Raw genomic sequence first — 18,537 nt, 5'->3', positions numbered from 1 at the left:
ACTCTCCTCAATCAAGAGGCCTGAAGATAGAGATGAAAAGCATCCACACACTCCAATCCTCACTACACACAATAGGTTGCATCTCTTCATCCTTTTGTCTTGGAAAGAAGTTTACAATTCGAAAAGTGTTGGACACCCTGGTATGAGCCCCCATTCCAGCCAGGAGGGGAGGGCACAGCACCTGCATGGTTAGGGACAAGTTCAAGGAATCAGAGCTCCTCCAGCCTCTTGCCAGATGCCCTCACATCCTCGCCTTCTCAGAGGGTAACTCAGGACTCTCCCAGCAGCCTTGACAACTCCTACTACTGCCACCACACCGAGGCTACTGGGTTCGAATCCATCCCTACCCCGCATGGCCAGAACCCTGGCCTTTCTCTATGCTGCCGGCCCGACGCCAGTTGGCAGCAGGAAGAACAAGCCAAGCAGATCCACTGCAGACCACCGAGTTCGTTTCATGAAAACTCAGCACACAAGAAGTCAAGTCCAACTGCAGTTACAGATCCTCTGTTTTTAAAAAGGGTTCTTCCTAGGACTCCACTAAAAAGACCTGCTTTCCCAGATCTAAAGTATGGCCTGGCATGCAGGCCAAGTCCTCAGGATACAGGGAGGGCACGTTTGTTGAGCGGGCAACTGCCTGCCGAGGTCCTCGGCCACATAAGCACACCTGTCCACTGAGCGGTGCAGAAGCTGCCTGTGTCGCCTCCTCCTGAACCACCTCCTTGCTATGTTCCCGACACCTGACCGGCCCTGAGCCTGATGGCCCACGATAAAATACTGACAGGATTAATAGTCAGCCTTGTTGATCAGCTCCCAGAATGGGGAGGCTGCCTGGCTAGCTTTGATCTCTAAGTCCATTGGCCCCACGTGGACATTCCAGGTCTATGAAACCATCTGCTGAACGGCTTTCATGTCGGAGACACCTGTTGAAACTCCTAGGAGGGCCTCCTCTCATCCCCTGGTCCCCTGCACCTACCTGGCCGGACTGGAGACAATCTGCCCAGGAGGAAGAGGCTGAATGGAGGTGTTACAGGGAAGAGGACCCCCAAAGGAGATTGTCATCTACAGCCTGCTCCAAGGCAAGAAAAGCCTCAGCCAGTAGCCAGGTGATTTGAATAAATGGTTTTACAAAACCTCCAGGTGGGTCCAGATCAGGTCAGGGCTCGAGGTCAGAGACGGGCTTGGGCAAGGTGGGAAATCAAGCACAGATGTCTACACACAAAAGGGCCCCTCGGCCCTGTTCCCACCCTGGGGATTCAAAGACGAGGCCAGTGTTTTGAAAAATATAAAATTTTAATAAAGGCTACATCTCTTAATTACAATAATTATTGTACCAAGTAATTTTCCTTAAATGAACTCTTTATAATGCATAATTTACAGTATAAGTAGAACAAAATGTCATGACAAAAGTCATTGAGTACAAGACTTGTAATAAAAAGGCATAAAATATATTTATACATAAACCCCTTTCAAAAAACAAGGGAAAGCTTGAGCCCTCAATATAGGGCGACACACGGAGCGGGTGACCGTGCAGGTACAGGTACTGTACTGATTTAAAGTCAAGCACTAGAGATAGTGGATTAATACTCTTTTGCCGTACACTATATACAGATGTATAGTACAAGTAACAATGGCAAACAGAATGTACAGATTAACTTAACACAAAAACCCGAACATCAAAATGAAGGTGTGTGGAGGAAAGGTGCTGCTGGGTCTCCCTACAACTGTTCATTTCTTTGTGGGGCAGGGGGTAGTTCCTGAATGGCTGTGGTCCAATGACTAATGTAAAACAAAAACAGAAACAAAAAAAAACAAGGAACTGTCATTTCCACGAAAGCACAGCGGCAGTGATTCTAGCAGGCCTCAGGGCCCTGGGCCCGGGGAGGCTACATGAGGGGGAGCCTCAGTCACAGGATCAACCTGGGGCCCGAAGAAGCGGGGTTCCCTGCCTCTCTGCAACAGATCATCCCATCCAACACAACCCCCAAAATGTTGATGATGACGCAACGTGGTCAACCCTCAAGACCTTTAAGACAAAACAGAGCAGCATAGGAAAAAAAAAACAAAACGCACCAATTTCTGCATGTGTCAATGGTAGGGCACCATTTTAAAAAGTCTAAAACAGTCTGTCTTCACTTGCAGGGACGTAGTGCAAAGCATAATTCCTCTGTTAGTGAAGAAACCATGAACGCACTCCTAGCTCAACTCCTAAGTTTAGTCAGAACAATTAAAACTTCCTGTCTCCCCCTTCCAAGTTTAAAGCAGCATATCCATAAACTGGGGATGGGGGAAATCAACTGTTCTATAAATATCAGTAAGGATTCCTGTTCAGGTAAGCTATACACAGTTTCTCTTAGTTTATGGATTTCAGATCCCTAGGAAGTCATATATTATGTATGGCAGTCTCTCAAATACAGGCAGCATCTTCAATAGCCAAGAGTGGTCATGTTTTTAATAAATAGTTCAGGCTTTTCTTCTCTCAGTCAGTACCCAGCTCATGAATCATGAAAATCAACCTCCCCCCGCCCTCCCGAAGGCCCACTGGCCGATTCTTCCTTAGACTTTGTCTTCTTCATTGGTTTAATTTTCCTTCAAAATGTTTTGTCGCAGTTGCTCACAGCCAAGACAGTTCACAAGAGCTTCGGGCTCCAACAGTCCACCAAAGCCAGACCCCAAGGCTCAATCGATCCGCTCCACTTTGCCCAGAATCCGGCCTTCATACATCGGGAGCACCGTCTCATCCTCCCAGATCTCCTCAAACACCGCTCCACAGGCAAACTCATCGCTTGCTTTTTTGAAGTAATACCTTAAAAGGAAAACCAAAAAAGCTTCTTGGTAAACTGCATTTTCCACATTGTTGAAAAGAAAAGCATACCAACATGGAGGACTGAGGTATCCTAGGAATTTGCTATGGCAGGTGTGCCTGTACACTGTTGCCCACATCTGCTTTAAGACGGCAACTGGGACTGGCCACACCACAAGAAGGAGGTGGGCCGAGATGATGAAGGCCAGGCACCCACTGAGCAGCAGCCTGGGCTGGGCCTGCCACCTGCAATCTTCAACCCAGCACCTCTGCTGTCTCCTGACACACACACTGTGAAAAGCAGAGCTGCTTTCCCCCCTGCCAACCTTTTTCAGCAGTGGGGTGGGGGAGGGAAGGGAAGGACAAATGCCTGCAGTTCATTTGCAGCAGGAGCCAAGCAGGTCCTTCAAAGAGACTCCAGACTATCTCCAGGTTCAGCCATCCTGAACCCATCACACCTGGAGAGCCGGAACCTGCCGAAGTCTGTAAAAGGCTGACTTCCAGATGGTTTAGCAGTCCAAAGGCCTCTCGGCCTTCCCATCCTCTAGGTCCCAAGTGCAACACTCCTGGATGGCCCTGGCACAGCCACACAGGAGGCAAGCCAGCCCAGCGCAGCGTCCCAGGGCCGAACAGACGGCACTGGCCCCATGATACCCTCCCCTCTTCTCCCCATTTCCAGGCCTCTTCTCCCATCCCATCCCTCCAGGGTCAAACACCAAAGGCCCTTCTATTATGCCCGTTGATTAAAGGCTCCTTTCATCCCTCCCCAGCGTTCTTTCTTCTGAGGCTGTTTAATTGTACAGATGCAAATGCCTGGCCTCTCAGGAGTGCCACATTCGGAAACAACTGCTGTCCTCTTGGGCCAGGCCCACCCCCAAACCCCTTCTGAGGAAATTAAGCAAGGGCCTCTTCCTTCCCTGTCCCCAGCCAAGGGAGACCCCTCAGAGGGATTAAACTTGCCCCTGCAAGCTGTCATTTCCAGCCCATAAAGGCCACTCACAGAGGGAAGGTCACAGGCCCCTGGGGGGATGGGAGAACCTTTCAAGCATTTAATTGTGTCTCAGGGTTATGGTTGGGCTTTGTCTTTTCCCTTTAAAAATAAAAAAAAAATTAATTCCCCTTGGTTAGAGCTCAATTTTTTCCCTCTTTAATAAAGGCAAGCCAAATACTTTCGTAGGAGATAAGGCTAAATACAGTGAACAGCTGGGTTTAGTCAAGGTTCTTTGTTTTTAGCATTCCTGACCCAGCTAATGCAGTGGGGTGAACAACGGCATGGCTCTGACTAGGCAGCACTGAAGACACGTCATGTCAAGGGGTCAAAATTCTCGGGGGAGCGTGAGAGGAGACAGTGAGAAAATGGGGAGGGGCTCTGTGCACAGGAGACTCAGGACAGTGGGGGGAAAAGTCACTTCTCCACATAAGAGGCTCAAATCCCAACGCCACCCTCCGTCAGACCCCTTTGGCCCCAGCTCCGACCCCTCCAGGGTTTACCAAGTTGGGCTTTCACAGCATGTCTGAGCAAACACGCAGCGACCTTTTACATAATTGCAACCTCCTCCAGAGAGGAGAGAGGCCACATTCTCTCGGCCCCACCCCCAGGACTTCAAACACACTGCACTGCCCTCATTTTCTCCAAGAAACAGGCTTTTCCACTGCAACATGCTTTATGTGGCAAACTTTGCTTTCTTCTGACATCTGGCACCAATAGCGTCTGGCGCGTCTGAAGGGACTGTTTGCTTTTTGAACCCCTGCCATGTTGAGATTACTCAACGCATCCCAGGTCCCCCCCCACCTCCCACCCCTGCTCCACGGCCCCAACCTCACTGGGTCTTTTTTATTTTTTTGAAAGGGGGATGTATTTGTACAAATTGAGATGTTGAAGCACCAGCCCTGCTGGGAGGGTGAGGCATGACACCCTGTGTCCCTGTACTACCCCAGGAGGACACTGAGTCTAGCTCAGGCCCTGCAGAGATAAGGCAGCTGGGAGGGCCTTCCCACAGCCTGATCCACTCAGGAAAGAACTGGAGAGGATCGCAGAATTGACCATTTGTGCAAGTCTTTGTGCATTAAAGGGGAGGCCAGGGCTTCAAAGCCAGGCTTATTAACTGTGCCTCAGGGAGAAAAAAAAAAATCAGAGCCAGATGTGGCCACAGCAGCTGAAGGAGGCACTTTCCCCACAGGCCTATGCCAGCGCCACATGGCTCTTCTCCAAGGTCACCTGCAGTTCCACTCGAAGTCCAGCCAAGACAAAGCCAAGATCAAAATGAATCCCCAGAGGGGCACACTTGTGTCATTAGTTTCACCTTGTGTCTTTTCAAGATAAAAGCAGCAGCAGCAGCAGCAGCCAGGCCTGTTCCCCCACCCCTTTGATACCTTTTCACAATTGTCTCTGCCTAGGTGTAAAAGGGACTATCCAGACCCAGCGACACACCCTGCTGGCCAGTTACCTCCAGGGGCTCAGTCCAACCTCCATCCCCTCCCCACTCCAAAGAGAATCACTTTGAGCCCCCGCCCAAACTAACTCCCAGATGAAGGTGGCTGGTAAAACTATACAAGGCCTGCTCTAGAGGGGAGGGTGTCTCAGAGCCCTGCAGGTGGACTCATCCCGGTCCAGGAGCCCATGCCCACCTGGCAGGTTACCAAGTGCTATTCAGAGTTTTCCACTCACACCCCTGGCCCTGGTGGCGGCAATGGGTTCACACCTGGGAATAGACTGTGGTCCTGGCACAGGGACAACGGCACACAGCTGAGGAGTTGGAACTCTGTCTTGGGTGTAGACCCCAGAGTGAGCACCTCCTTAAACTAGGGTGCCCCTGTCTCACCCTTGTCCCAGCCTGGAGCCCTAAACCTGGGACAGAACTGGAGCAGAATCCACACATTCTCTTGGGCTGCAGGCCATGGAGAGGGGCAAGGGAGGACTCCAGATGAACTGAGGCAGAGTCATCACCTGCTCCTTACGAGGGAAATGATCAACAGAAGGAATGGCCTAGGGCTGGCCCTCATCCTCCTCAGCTCTTGAACCCTCTCAAGGGCCCTAAAAAGTCAGCATGGACCTTCTCAAGGGCACCTCCGTCCACTCTGCAGTGCAGACAAGGTAAGGAGACCAGGAAGTTCCCTTCCTGAAGCCCCTGCAGGGGAGAAGGCAGCGGGGCCCAGGCCCGGACAGGAGGAGTAGACTGCCCTATTCACCCTGTGCCCACCTGCAGGTCCAGCCCCTTCTTTGTTATGGACAAAGGCGCATCCCTGCTTCTAATGGCCCATAAAACCCAGGGAGGCTGTTCAGGTGGAAAGGCAGGGTAAGAAAAACACGGGGGACTTTTCCTAGGCATGGTTCCTGACTATTTGGAGCCTTCAATGTGGGGGTCTCTCCTAAACTCAAGCCAGGAGGGTGGCGCTTCCCGACCCTCCCTCCTAATCAGTGTGCCTGTCCCTCTTTTTGCTCCTTGCTCCCCGCTCGCCCACAAGCCCCTTAATTGCAGGTAAAGCCTCTGCAGTGTGGCCTGAGCCCCACTCTCCTGTCAGAGCAAGCAGCTGCTCCTTTTCTCTCCTCAGTCTGGTTCACCTGGTGGAAAGAGCCTGGCCAGGTCCCCCAGAGAACCCTCCACGCAGCCTCCCTCTTGCGGCTGCTGCTTCGTTATTGCTGCTAGTGGTGAGGGGAGAGAAGAAATGAGAAGGAGCCTCCCCCAGCGCCTGCTGAGCCCCCTCCCACCCTGCCCCACCCAGGTCTGCTCAGCCAGGGGACCTGCTCCAGGCTCTGGCTCTTGGTTCTGAGCAAACAAACTGAGAGCAGAAAAAAGCCACAGGACTCTTACCTATAATTTCCCTTTTTGCTGAGCTGCTCTTTAAAGTGGCCCAGGGTCAAGCTCTGAGCCTTCAGCATCCTCCGGTATGGAATTTCTTCCCCACAGAAAAAGTAAGTGACAACCAACTCACTGGCCTGGAGCGCGTGGACACCTGCCAGTTTCTTTGGCTCTTTGTGACTGAAAATAAGATGGAATGGAACAAGTTTAGCATTTTAAAGCAGACACGCATCTAACGCAAACACACACGTGCGCACATGTGCATAAGTGACAGGGTATCCAAACACTAGGGCTGCAATTGTAAACCCAAAGTGGGGGCTGGGGCAGAGCCCCACATCCCAGAGTCAGGCAGCCCTGGGGGACACACAGTCCAACCCCACATGTGCTGCATGGAGCATGCAGAAAAGGATGATTTCCTTTTGGTTGTACAAATTGGTATCATTTCCCCCACCGCCACCAAATGAAAGTATACGGCGGCCTCTTTCAGGCTGGCATAAATGGGGTGCTTCCCCAAGAAGATGAGAGAAGAGAAATTATCACAGAGATGCCGGGTCTCACCTGGATTGGAGAGTGCTAAAGAGACAAACCCAGAGCAGGACACCTTTGGGATGGCATGAACTCAGAATGCCTAAAGCCCACCCCTTATTCCAGCAGAATGAGAACAACTAATGGGGGTTATCACACAGTCATGTCCATTTCCCCATTTATTCTGAGATTTTGTAGAATGGCTTGAAAAAAAGGCTGCTAGGCCGGGCGTGGTGGCTCACGCCTGTAATCCGAGGCCGAGGTGGGCAGATCACTTGAGGCCAGGAGTTTGAGACCAGCCTGGCCAACATGGCGAAACCCTGTCTCTACTAACAATACAAAAAATTAGCTGGGCGTGGTGGTGGGCGCCTGTAATCCCAGCTACTCAGGAGGCTGAGGCAGGAGAACTGCCTGAACTCAGGAGGCGGAGGCTGCAGTGAGCCGAGATTAAACCACTGCACTCCAGCCTGGGCAACAGGGCGAGACTCTGTCTCAAAAAGAAAAAAAAAAGTGGCTGGCCCAGACCCAGACAGCTGGTACACTTAGAGTCAACCAATTGAAACAATGAAAGGGTCCAGGGCAGTGGCCTATTGAGGACTTCAAACATTGCTCATTGCTCAGGATGAAGACACTAAGAAAGAAAACTTGCTACAGACCATTTTAGATCTCTTTAGCAGATTTCTTTTTAATTGTACCATCCAGTAATTAAACTGAGCAGGCTCCTCAACCTACTTTGAAAGAGACTAAATTTACAAAAAGAATCACTGCCCAATTTGGGGGAAGATATTCTGTCTTCTCCAAACAAAAACACAAGGATGGTCCCCTCCACCTCTGCCACAGTGGAGAATGATCTTTCTGCTCAGGGGTGACAAATGTTTCTAGTACTACTAAATTGCAAGTTGAATGGGGGCAACTTTTCCAGCTGAATTTGAGGTCCCTTCTACACTTCTGCTAATGGCTTCATGTCCCAGCTTTTGATTTGTGTATGACTAGAAAAACTTTTGCTATGATGCATTTGTCGGCAGGACATGGATGGCAACATCTACGTTTACTGTTCCTCATCACTAGCGCTAAAATCAAAGTGATTTTAAAAACCAAAAAAAGTTTCATGAAAATGAAACTCCAGATAGCGAATATTCTGAAACATAAACCACTCGGCAGATCTCAGTAATGTCAGATAAAGACACTCACTCTTCTGGAGCCAGGCTTGGATTGGAGAAGGGTGTGGCTCCCGTCTGAACAGTGGCCGAGTGATTCCTGTCCCTCTGCTGACTGGCCACACAGCACCTGAGGACACAGCCAGGGCGAGGGATTTAGAGGTGCACTGTTGTCCCCAGAGCAATTGAAAAGCAGACAGAAAATTACTATTTGGCCTCCTAAAGAGACACGAACCCGACTTCCATCCCTATGGAGACCCAACCAAGACCCTGGGTTAACAGTGGCTGAAGAGGCCAGGAAGACGTCTTGGAACAGCCATTCTAAGCCCCCCTGGGAGCCCAGGATGGGACATTCTCAGCCCCAGCAAAGGGCTGAGGACTCTTGATCCTCCATCTCACAGCTTCTTATATACTCAACTAACCAGCCTTAAACAACCAAGACATTTGTAAGGAATGGGATTTGTAAGCAATTGCTGAAATTCATTCTCCCAATTCTAGGCATGACTTGCCTCACAGATCCTGGCTTAACTCTAGTAGAATGAACATAACTGAAGGGAACAATTTCTAGAAGCTGGAAAGCAGCAGCTTACTCATCCATAAGTAATTCTTCCTCTCATGGGAGGGTTTGAGACCCAGGCAGAAAGAGAGGCCCTCCCCATTAGCCACAGACCAGGTCTCCACCCAAACCCAATCCCTGCCTCAACCTAGGACCCTTCACTTCCACTCACCGCTGCTTTGGGGGCTTCGACACCTCAGCTAGCCTGCGACAGGCCTCCTCCAGCTGAGCCAGAGTGTTGGGTGGGGTCAGGGGAGGCATCGCAGGGTCCTGGGTGAACAGGTGGGCACGGGGGGTGGTGCGGGGGTGCCCACTGTTGCCCCCCCACAGATGGTGCCGGCTGGCTCGTTCGCCTGGAGACGAGCGGGCAGACTCCAAGGGGTAGGCCTTTTTTGTGCTTTGGGCACTAAACAAGGAATGAGCAGAGAGAAAACAGAAGGAAAGAAACTGGGTTAGAAGAACTGGAAAATGTGACTTCAATAGAAACTTGTCTATTCTGCTCAGAGAGAGAGTAAAAAAAATAACTACCATAACACGAACAGGGGTCAGTGCCAAAACATGACATTTTTGTGGTCTGCTCAGTCCAACGTTTAATATTAAGATGGCAGGAGCAAATAGTCACATTTGTATTCGGCGGACTGCAAAAACAGCCATTCCCACAATACCTCCGTACTGAGTGCCCATGACCCTCGCGGCCGCGGCGGCGGCAAGCGGTGTTTACCTATGGGGCTTGGGCTTGCTCTGCCGCTCACTCTCCAGCATCCACTGCCAGACATCCTGCGACCTGTCTCCTTCCTCCCGGGGAAGCTGCAGGGCCCCAGCTCCGCCGGGGGCCCCTCCTTCCCTGGCGGGCAGGGCCAGGCCCGGCTCCGTGCCTTTCCCATTGCGTTTGGGCAAGGTACTGCCTCTGCTGCCGCTGTGGGGAACCAAGAACCACACCCAACCCAGAGACCCGGTTAAATCTCCGGGACTCCTAGAATCAGACAATTCAGCAAGACGGGGGGCTGGTGACACGAAAGACCCATGCACCTGCTCCCCGCACCCTCACCCGGCCGTGCCCTCTGCCGCCCTCTTAGAAACTAAATGCCTGTAATGCGGCTCCCACCTCACACCTGCCCATGGACCTGGCTGGGAGACAAGCCCCACACGGGACACTGCGGTCCGCCCGGCACTTACCCAAACTGCTCGCTGGGCATGGTTTCCGGAGCCTTGGGGTGGCTTTTGCATTTCGAGTAGCAGTAATACTCGCTGCCCCCAGGGCAGAAGCAGTGCACCCGCTGCGTGGCCTCCGCCTCGATCTCCTCCTTGGTCTTGGGGACGGCATGGTGGTGGATGTAGTGGTGGTGGACATGCTTCGTCGTCTGCTTGGTCACAAAGCCCTTGCCCCCGAGGAGGGGGCAGGCGCCCGGCGAGGCGGCCGCGGGAGGCAGTTTGCCACCGGGCGGGAGCAGGGAGTGGTACTGCGAATGGTGGTGGTGGTGGTGGTCCGGGGAGCGGGAGCGGGGGCTATAGCGGCCTACGCCCGGAGACTGGCAGCCAGGGGTCTTGAGGACCCTGGACAGGTGATCGTCCAGTATCGTTTGCGGGTCTTCCTCGTAGCTGCCGGAGGACAGTAGGGAGAGGGGGTGCTGCGTGGGCGCCCCCTCCCGCGAATTGAGTGTGAGCTCGGAGCCCTCCTTCTCTTCATCCTGAAAAGGAAGACGTCAGAAAGAGAAGTGACCCAGGAAGCAGAAGGGCCAGAGGCCCTGGGGTTGCAACATTCGGCTCCCTACGCAGGAGCACGCACACCCGTGTGCACGCCCACAGCCACGCCTATGCGCACACGCACAGGCCCGCCTACACAAGCACATATCCACACGCATATGCACACCCACACGCAACCCACGCACATGCGCACACAGCCCACGCCCAGGCACACAGCCACACGCAGCCCACGCCCATGCGCATGCAACCCATGCACATGCGCACACCCTCACGCACCTCATGCACATGCGCAAACACATACGTGCGCGCACGCCGTGGACGGAAGCAGGAAGAGGGCCTAGGCTGCATTACCTCTCGGATCTGCTGCAGGCGCTCCTCCAGGCTGTGGCGGCTCTCCAACTCCAGCTTCAGCTTTTCCAGCCTCGAGATCAGCTCAGCTGCAAAGGTAGCGGGTTCCACGGGGGTCATCTCCTTGGGCAGGCGGTGGGTTCTCTACAGGACGTGGAAAGGAAAGGGAGGAGGCACGTTCAGCAGGCCGCGTGGGCGGTGGCTTGGCCGGAGCTTCCCGCACCGGGCGCTGTGCACCGCAAACCCATGTTCGGATGGAGAGTGGATGGCAAGGCGGCCTGGGCTGCTCGGGACTTTTATGCGCTAGCACCATGGCCTCATGGAGAGCCATGGTCCCCACCAGCGTTTGCCTTGGGCAGGAGCAGTTGGTCGCACTCCGAGAGGCCCTGCTTGTTCTCTCTGTAGTACAACCAGCCCATCAGTAGCTACTCTGAAGCAGAAAATCTTCAAAGACTGTTGTCAAACATCAAAAAAAAAAAAAAAAGGCAGCCCTCTGAGGTGGGGAGGGGAGAGACCAACTCAAGGAATAGAAAGTAGAATCTAAACAGAAAGGGAGTTGAAAATTTAAAAAAATAAGATTGGAAAGGAGGTGGGAGGGAAGAAAGGGGGGGAAAAGGGAGTCAAACGGCCTGGATCAGAGAAGAAGTGGTAATTTATTTCCTGGCCGCACACTGCGCACCTTTGAGGTGGTGTTGTCTCAACACTGTCCTCGATCTCCCTCGTTTTTCTCCTTCCCTCCTCCCTCTCTCTTTGTACAGAAAATGAAGAAAGCTGCTGCAGGCTAGTAGCAGAACACTGCTGAGCTTGGCTGCCTGAAGCTGATCTATCAAGGGAAAAGGGAACATCTCCAAATCAAGTGCAGAATATAAAAAGGCACCGAGTACGCCTGCCAAAAGCAGCAAACAGAGAGAACCCCTGCTGCCCAGCTTTCTGTCCTTTTCCTGTCATCTCGCTCCCCCCACCCAACCCCCCACGTCTCCAGTTGTTCTACCTCCTTCTTCCTAATCTCCCTCTTGCTTAGCTCCTTTCTTTGGGGTGGGGTGGGGGTAGCAGAAAACTAACTTGCAAAGGCTAGCATCTCCCCCAGCTGAAAAGATGGGCCTTGCCACGGCAACCACTTAGCTGCAGAAACTGGGAGAGGAGAGAAAGGCTCCTGTGTAGGTGGCCATTCTCACACAGGCTGGCTCCTTGCAGCCCCTGATCAAAGCGCTGCCTGATGGAGAAAGTCGATTTGCACACCCCAGGACAAAATCATCTAATTTACAAGCTTGGGCGATAGAACTTTTCTTTGTTAACTCACATATCCCCCAGTCAAAAAAACAATGATAGTATGTCATCAATACTTGTTATCTGTAGAGGGAGGGGATGCTAGAGGTCCTCAGAAAAGCAATTTTAGTATGCTAATTTTAAAACAAGGTAAGTCTGCCCTTGTCTGTGTGAGGAGCTTTCAGAGAAGAGCTATAGTTTGTGCACTAATGCAACATGGGTTTAGCAATTCAATGTGTTAATTTTTTAAACACAACATAACCAGACAGACCAATTAGATTCTCTGAAGCTGGCAGGAAGGATTCATAAACACCTGCTGTGAGCTGGGTGCTTTCTTCCCCTCCCCTCCTTGCAACCTGGATCTGAGGCTGTTGGAAACAGCACAGCCCTAAAATGGGAATGTAGATGGGGAAGTTCTCTTGAGTACAGCCATGTGCTGGCTGCTTTAGCGAGCATGGAAATAAAAGCAGAGGTCCCAGAAGAGCCCTTCATCCACCATCTCAGTCACAGGAAGAAGCTGCTCAGGAGATCCTCACTTCTAAACACTTCGTTCATTCCGCATTTGATAGGCACAGACTCACCAGCAGGTACCAAGCCAAGTTCTGGAGTTGGAAAGGAACAGCTACCCTCCAGGGCTTCAGGAGCCAGGAGGAGGAGAAATGGTCAATGAATACATAAATAAATGACTAAAATCACTGACTAAAATGACTTGGAGTCCTGTGGTTGACACAAGAAGTAGAATGTCCCAGTGAAGAGAGCAGGAGAATGTCCCAAGGGGGGCAGAGGTTCCTTATTCATTCACTCAAATGTTTATTGAGCACCTGTTATGTGTCAGGTACTGTTCTAGTCTCTGTGCATACAGAGGTTAACAGAATAGATAAAACTCCCTCCCATCAGAGGGCTTCCATTCTAGTGGAAATACAGTGAGCTCACCAAGCTGTAGAGAAGCATGGATCATCTAGCATTTCTTAGTTTCTGGGAAATAAGTGCTTCAGTTTCTTTCTGATAGGGAATTTTTTTTTTGAATTCAGAAAATGCAGAGGTTCAAAAATAGGTCATCAAACCTCTCATATAGTTGGGATGTTTGTCCCCTCCAAATCTCATGTTGAAATATGATCCCCAATGGTGGAAGTGCACCTAGTGGGAGGTGTTTGGTGCCCTCCCTGCAGTAATGAGCAAGTTTTCCCTGTAGTTCATAGGAGATCTGGTTGTTTGAAAGAACATGGCATTGCCCACCACCCCCCCAACCTCAGCTTGCTGCTTCTCTCCCTATGTTACAAACTGGCTCTCCTTCCCCTTGCATCATGATTGAAAGCTCCCTGAAACCTTCGCCAGAAGCAGATGTTGGCGCCATGGTTCTTGTATAGCCTGCAGATCCATGAACCAAATAAACCTCTTTTCTTTGTTTTTTCTTTTGAGATGGAGTCTTGCTCTGTCGCCCAGGCTGGAGTGCACTGGCATTAGCTCACTACAACCTCCACCTCCCAGGTTCAAGTGATTCCCCTGCCTCAGGCTCCCAAGTAGCTGGGACTACAGGCGCACGTCACCACGCCAGGCTAATTTTTGTATTTTTAGTAGTGGTGGGGCTTCACCATGTTGGCCAGGCTGGTCTCGAACTCCTGACCTCAGGTGATCTGCCCACCTCCGACTCCCAAAGTGCTGAGATTACAGGCATGAGCCACTGCGCCCAGCCGTAAACCTCTTTTCTTTATAAATTACTCAACCTCAGGTATTCCTTTATAGCAAAACTGACTGATACCTCATAATCACATCACTGTGCTCACCGTCACATCCCAAAAAACCATGTCATGCCTATTGTCCAGTTCTTCTTTTCTCTCCCTTTGCCCTAGGGGACCTTAGGTACTGCTCTTTTCTACCTTCCCTATACCTCTCCCCATTCCACCACCCATTTCTTTTCTTTAGGACTCAACATGGCCGAAAACAGCTGTCTCCTCACTCCAGACTGTACTCACCGGGAAATGAGGTAGAGACACTTGGCCATTGGCCTTCACACTGCGATGCATTTCTCTCTGGAGCTGTTTCTTACTGCCCACACGATAAGGAGGAATTCCATCTCTAAGGGAAAGGAAAAGAGAATCCACAGGCTTACAAGGATGTTTTCAGCACACGGGCTACTCTCATATGCCATCTTGAGATCCCGCCGACAGGGCCACATGCTTCCATAGGAGTGTCACGTGTCTCCAGATACCATCGGTGCTCCCACAGGGAAGGACCCACCCAAGATCAAATTTAAATCCTGCCCATCAATCATCTATGGAAACTTGGCTTCCTTGGATGCAGAAGCATCGACTTGGAAAGAGCCTGGAAAGTTAATCTCTTGGGCTGTTGTCTTAGAACTGGGTTACACTCCAGCCAGCCCAGGCAGAGCAAAGGCTCCCCTATTTTACAGGTGCCCCAAGTAGGAGATTCTCAGGCCCCACTGGTCCTCCCACTTGTTCCCACTGCTTCAAACCAGGAACCAGTGCCTTATGGATAGGGCCAGGGCAGAAAGTTGTAGGGATAAGAACCAAACCTACAGAGGGCTAAATCAGGCATTAGTGAAGCATGCATAACTCTCCAAGTCAACCTCCCAGTCATTTCCAAATGTATTTCTTTTTATAAACCAGTACAGGGTGATTAATAAAAAGAATATATAACATTTTGGCCCCTTCTCTCAGCTCCAAACCCTACCACCCCCAACCAGTGAATTTTCAAAGACATATGACCAATGTGGGCATGAAGAGAAAAGCCCCTACTATTTGGTGGTCTGTGCAATCCATTTAAAGATTAGCACCTACTATGTGCCAGATCTTCTCCTAGGCACTAGGCAAGAGAGCAGTAGACAAAGTGGATACATAATTCAAACAACTGCCCTCTTGAAGTTTATATTCTAATAGGGAGGCACAGGCAATGAACAAAATAAAAAATAGTATGTTAGTGATATGTACTATGAATAAATACACAGCAGGAAAAGGAGAATCCCTGGTGAGCGGGTAAGCTGCAGATTTAAATTGGATGTGGGTGTCAAGTCCTCATTGAGAAAGGGACCTTTGGGCAAAGACCTGAAGAAGTATGGGCCCCTATCCATTATATTTTTAAAAACAAAACATTAACAAGTAGAAGAATTTTTAAAAAGCCTCCACTCCAGCTAGTGTTCACTACAACTATGACGTGGAGTTGCCATGATTTTTTCCAGAAAGAATTTCCTTCTTAAAAGCAGAATGGTCAAGGTGTGACTATTTTCCCATTGATGTCCCTTCAGGAGGCCACTTACTTACAAAAGCCTCAGGGTGCAAACATTTTCATAATGAATCATACTTGGAGGCTGTAAATATTGGAATCGGGTGTTTGGCTACTTCCCTTTCCCCAATGTCTGGTTCATCATAGGGTGGAAGAAAAATAGGATAATTAGCAATGTCTAAAAATACCCAGGGGGCAAGCCAGGAGTAACTAGTCAACCTCTAGCTCCTTATCTGAAATGCCCTAGAATTCTAAATAGCTGCATCTTCAGGAAGTCTACTGACCTAGGTCAGAAAACAGGAACACAAGGGACAATGAAGATTCCAATAGATCAACAAACCAATGTATGTTAACCAAACCCTGGCTAAGGAGTGCATAAAGGATAATTGCACTGAGGTGAGTAGGGAAGGGAGAGAAGAGAGATCAGTATCCAGAGCAACAACTTACCCCCAAGTGTGAGTACTGCCCCAAAGAAAGGTGAGTATGGAGCAGAGACAGAGCACTGTGGGAAGGATTCGCAGCAGCTGGCTGACCAGTGCTGGAGAAACACGTCTCCTACTCATGACTGAGAAACAGTCAGCCTCCTACTCATGAGGCTCGGCACTTGACCAAGCCCACCTAAAGATTATTTATCAAAACTCTGTGTCTTCACCTTGGGTAGTTGCAAACGGGACTTACAAGCATGCCTGGCTTGACCAGAAACCAAATCGCACCCAAGGCAACTGATGCCAACCTGAGAATGCCAGCTCATACATACCGAGTCCCTACTGTACATCAGACATTGGACCTATAATCAGACTTCATTCTCATAAGAACCTTAATGAGCCACATTTTACAGATGACCAGAAATGCTCAATAGCTCACCTAGTGTTACCGTCAGTAGCAGATTGACAACTCATACCCAAGCCACTGCTGGACTCCAGAACAGGCATCTGTAACAACCTACACTTGGTCATTTCAATAAGATGCCCTTCCCAGCCCCAATCAGCAGTCAAGCTTCCTGATGGTCTTAATGTGGAGGTGCCATTTCCTAAGCCCCACGCAGTCACCTGACATTGATAAGGCATGAGGGGGAAATTTGTGGAATTTTCTGGAAAGTCCTCCCCAACCACCTAGTACTCACTAGCTATGGGGCTCGCCAGGTGGTTCCCAAGCCATGCTGAATATCCCCATCTCTCACCTAAGATACCTTGTATGGTAGGGGTGGCGGTATCCCACAGATTGGGCTCATGCTGGTCTAACCAAATTCTGCTGCCCTAGAGCTGTAAGACAATGTCTACCCTCCATCTCTCTTCCAGGGACTTAAGACAGTGGATGACTCTGCTTCAGCCCTGTTCCTGACAGTCTTGGGGGCAGGAGTCAAGCACTCCATGGACCCCACCATGACACAAGTGACATAAGGCTTCAAGAGTCCTAGAAGAGTCCCCCGTCCACCCCCTCCAAGACTCTGACATTTCCACTGGTAGCTTTCACTCTTCCTTCTCCCAGATGAAAGTCAATGGTAGAGCTTTTATGCCTCTTTTTCTTCTTCCATATAATAAGGTTAAAAAAAAAAAACAGGATGGGGGTAGGGATGGGGAGGGGAGTAGATAACTGCAATATTGAAGGCAAAAGGAACAAATGATTTCATAAGCACCTCATACCCCGCCCCCCATCCCCCACCACGACCACCACACACACTCCATTACCCAGGGCAGGTGAAGAACTAAACTGCTGGAAAGGCAACTTGTAACCAGAGCAGAAAAGGAAGATGTCAGCCTGTAGAGGCTCAGAAAGGCTTAACAGGCGCCTTCAAGGAAATGTGGCTTTAATTCCCTCCAGCCAAGAATCTTCTTCCAAAACAGCCCCTCATTCCAAAAGGGGGCCTCTCTTCTTTTATTCAAGCTCTAAAAGTCTGTGATCAGTTTCCTGGCTGCTCAAGCCTGTGGGCTGGAGAACACCAGAGTTTTGGTCCCTATACGGTCTCCTTTAATTATAAACATTTTAGTTAACGAGCCTGCTGCTGGGCCCAGCTGTTTCTGGGGAGCATGGTTTTGAAGTGTGGACTCCACTTAGCTGCCATTTGAGCCGAGCCAATTAGCTTAGCCTTTTGACTCCACCGTGCCCGACCTAACCTGAATGTCATTTTCTGGCGACTTTGAAATAGCAGACTCATGCACACATGCGTCCACTCGCATCTTCATTTGGCAACCACTCTGAAGGCAGCCTCTGATCACAGCCAACATCAAAAGCCTGGTTTGTAGGAAAAGGTTAATATTTGAAGTTCACTCAGATGCATTTCCTGGTGTCCAAAGTAAACCCCCATAAATAAGATATAAAGAAATACAAATAAATAACTCGCGACATTCCCTGTGTGAAACACCAAAAAATCATCTTGTGCTGATTTGGGGACACTCAGAGCTGAAGCAACATACAAACGTAGTTGATCCTGATTACAAGAGCAACTCCTAGCAGAAAGAAGAGACAAAGGCCTCCACACCACTGACTTAGCTTTCATGATTCCTGGCAACATCTAACCATGGCTACACTTGGGCGGCAAAGAGTCTGCTGCTTCTGACATTTTCACCGTCTTCACTCCATCCTTCTAAGCCTGATGCCCTGGAATGGCCCACAAGCCTTCTGCCTCCAGTGCTGCAAGGATTTTGGTGGGAGTCTGGCAGTTAACGTTAAAAAAATTTTTTTTGGCAGGTTGCGGTGGCTCACGCCTGTAATCCCACCACTTTGGGAGGCCGAGGTGGGTGGGTCACGAGGTCAAGAGATCGAGACCATCCTGGCCAACATGGCGAAGCCCCATCTCAACTAAAAATAGAAAAATTAGCTGGGCGTGGTGGTGCACGCCTGTAGTCCCAGCTACTCAGGAGGCTGAGGCAGGAGAATCGCTTGAACCCAGGAGGCGGAGGTTCCAGTGAGCCAAGATCGCGCCACTGCACTCCAGCCTGGCAACAGAGTGAGACTCTGTCTCGAAAAAAAATTAAGCCATTTCTTCCGAGAATGCAGGTTTCAGAGTAACAGGCTCATAAAACAGCCTTCTCAGAGGCCCAAATCCCCAGCCATCTTTAACAGGGCTTTTTACTTAGCAGGAAAACAGAAGTCAGCAGTAGGCTTTGGGAGAAGGCAATGATTTCTTTAAAGCCCCTGCCT

The 18,537-nt window shown here is 50.4% G+C and overlaps 1 protein-coding gene and 1 long non-coding RNA gene across 3 annotated transcripts in view; one reads left to right on the top strand and one right to left on the bottom strand.

The window, feature by feature from the left end:
* Positions 1-1,271: 1,271 nt before the first annotated feature.
* The window catches only part of AXIN2 (axin 2), a 29,993-nt gene continuing 12,727 nt past the window's right edge, over positions 1,272-18,537 (bottom strand). Inside the window, exons 3-10 of one of the 2 annotated variants that reach the window (XM_031011064.3) lie at positions 14,130-14,232; positions 10,894-11,034; positions 10,015-10,526; positions 9,560-9,754; positions 9,011-9,244; positions 8,317-8,412; positions 6,613-6,780; positions 1,272-2,803 (exon numbers count right to left, since the gene is read on the bottom strand). In XM_031011064.3, coding sequence (XP_030866924.3) covers positions 2,677-2,803; positions 6,613-6,780; positions 8,317-8,412; positions 9,011-9,244; positions 9,560-9,754; positions 10,015-10,526; positions 10,894-11,034; positions 14,130-14,232 — 1,576 coding nt within the window. In that variant the 3' untranslated portion in view covers positions 1,272-2,676. The remainder of the gene's footprint in view (positions 2,804-6,612; positions 6,781-8,316; positions 8,413-9,010; positions 9,245-9,559; positions 9,755-10,014; positions 10,527-10,893; positions 11,035-14,129; positions 14,233-18,537) is intronic. The other variant, XM_031011065.3, reaches the window with a different exon arrangement.
* On the top strand, positions 10,834-18,087 carry LOC134758506 (uncharacterized). The gene is made up of 2 exons (XR_010133755.1): positions 10,834-10,987; positions 14,080-18,087. It is a non-coding gene; the product is annotated as an uncharacterized lncRNA (long non-coding RNA).

This window comes from Gorilla gorilla, chromosome 4 (assembly GCF_029281585.2).
Source record: "Gorilla gorilla gorilla isolate KB3781 chromosome 4, NHGRI_mGorGor1-v2.1_pri, whole genome shotgun sequence".
Classification (NCBI taxonomy): Eukaryota; Metazoa; Chordata; class Mammalia; order Primates; family Hominidae; genus Gorilla; species Gorilla gorilla.
Note: the sequence above shows the minus strand (reverse complement) of the source record. Positions and strands in the feature narration are given on the sequence as shown.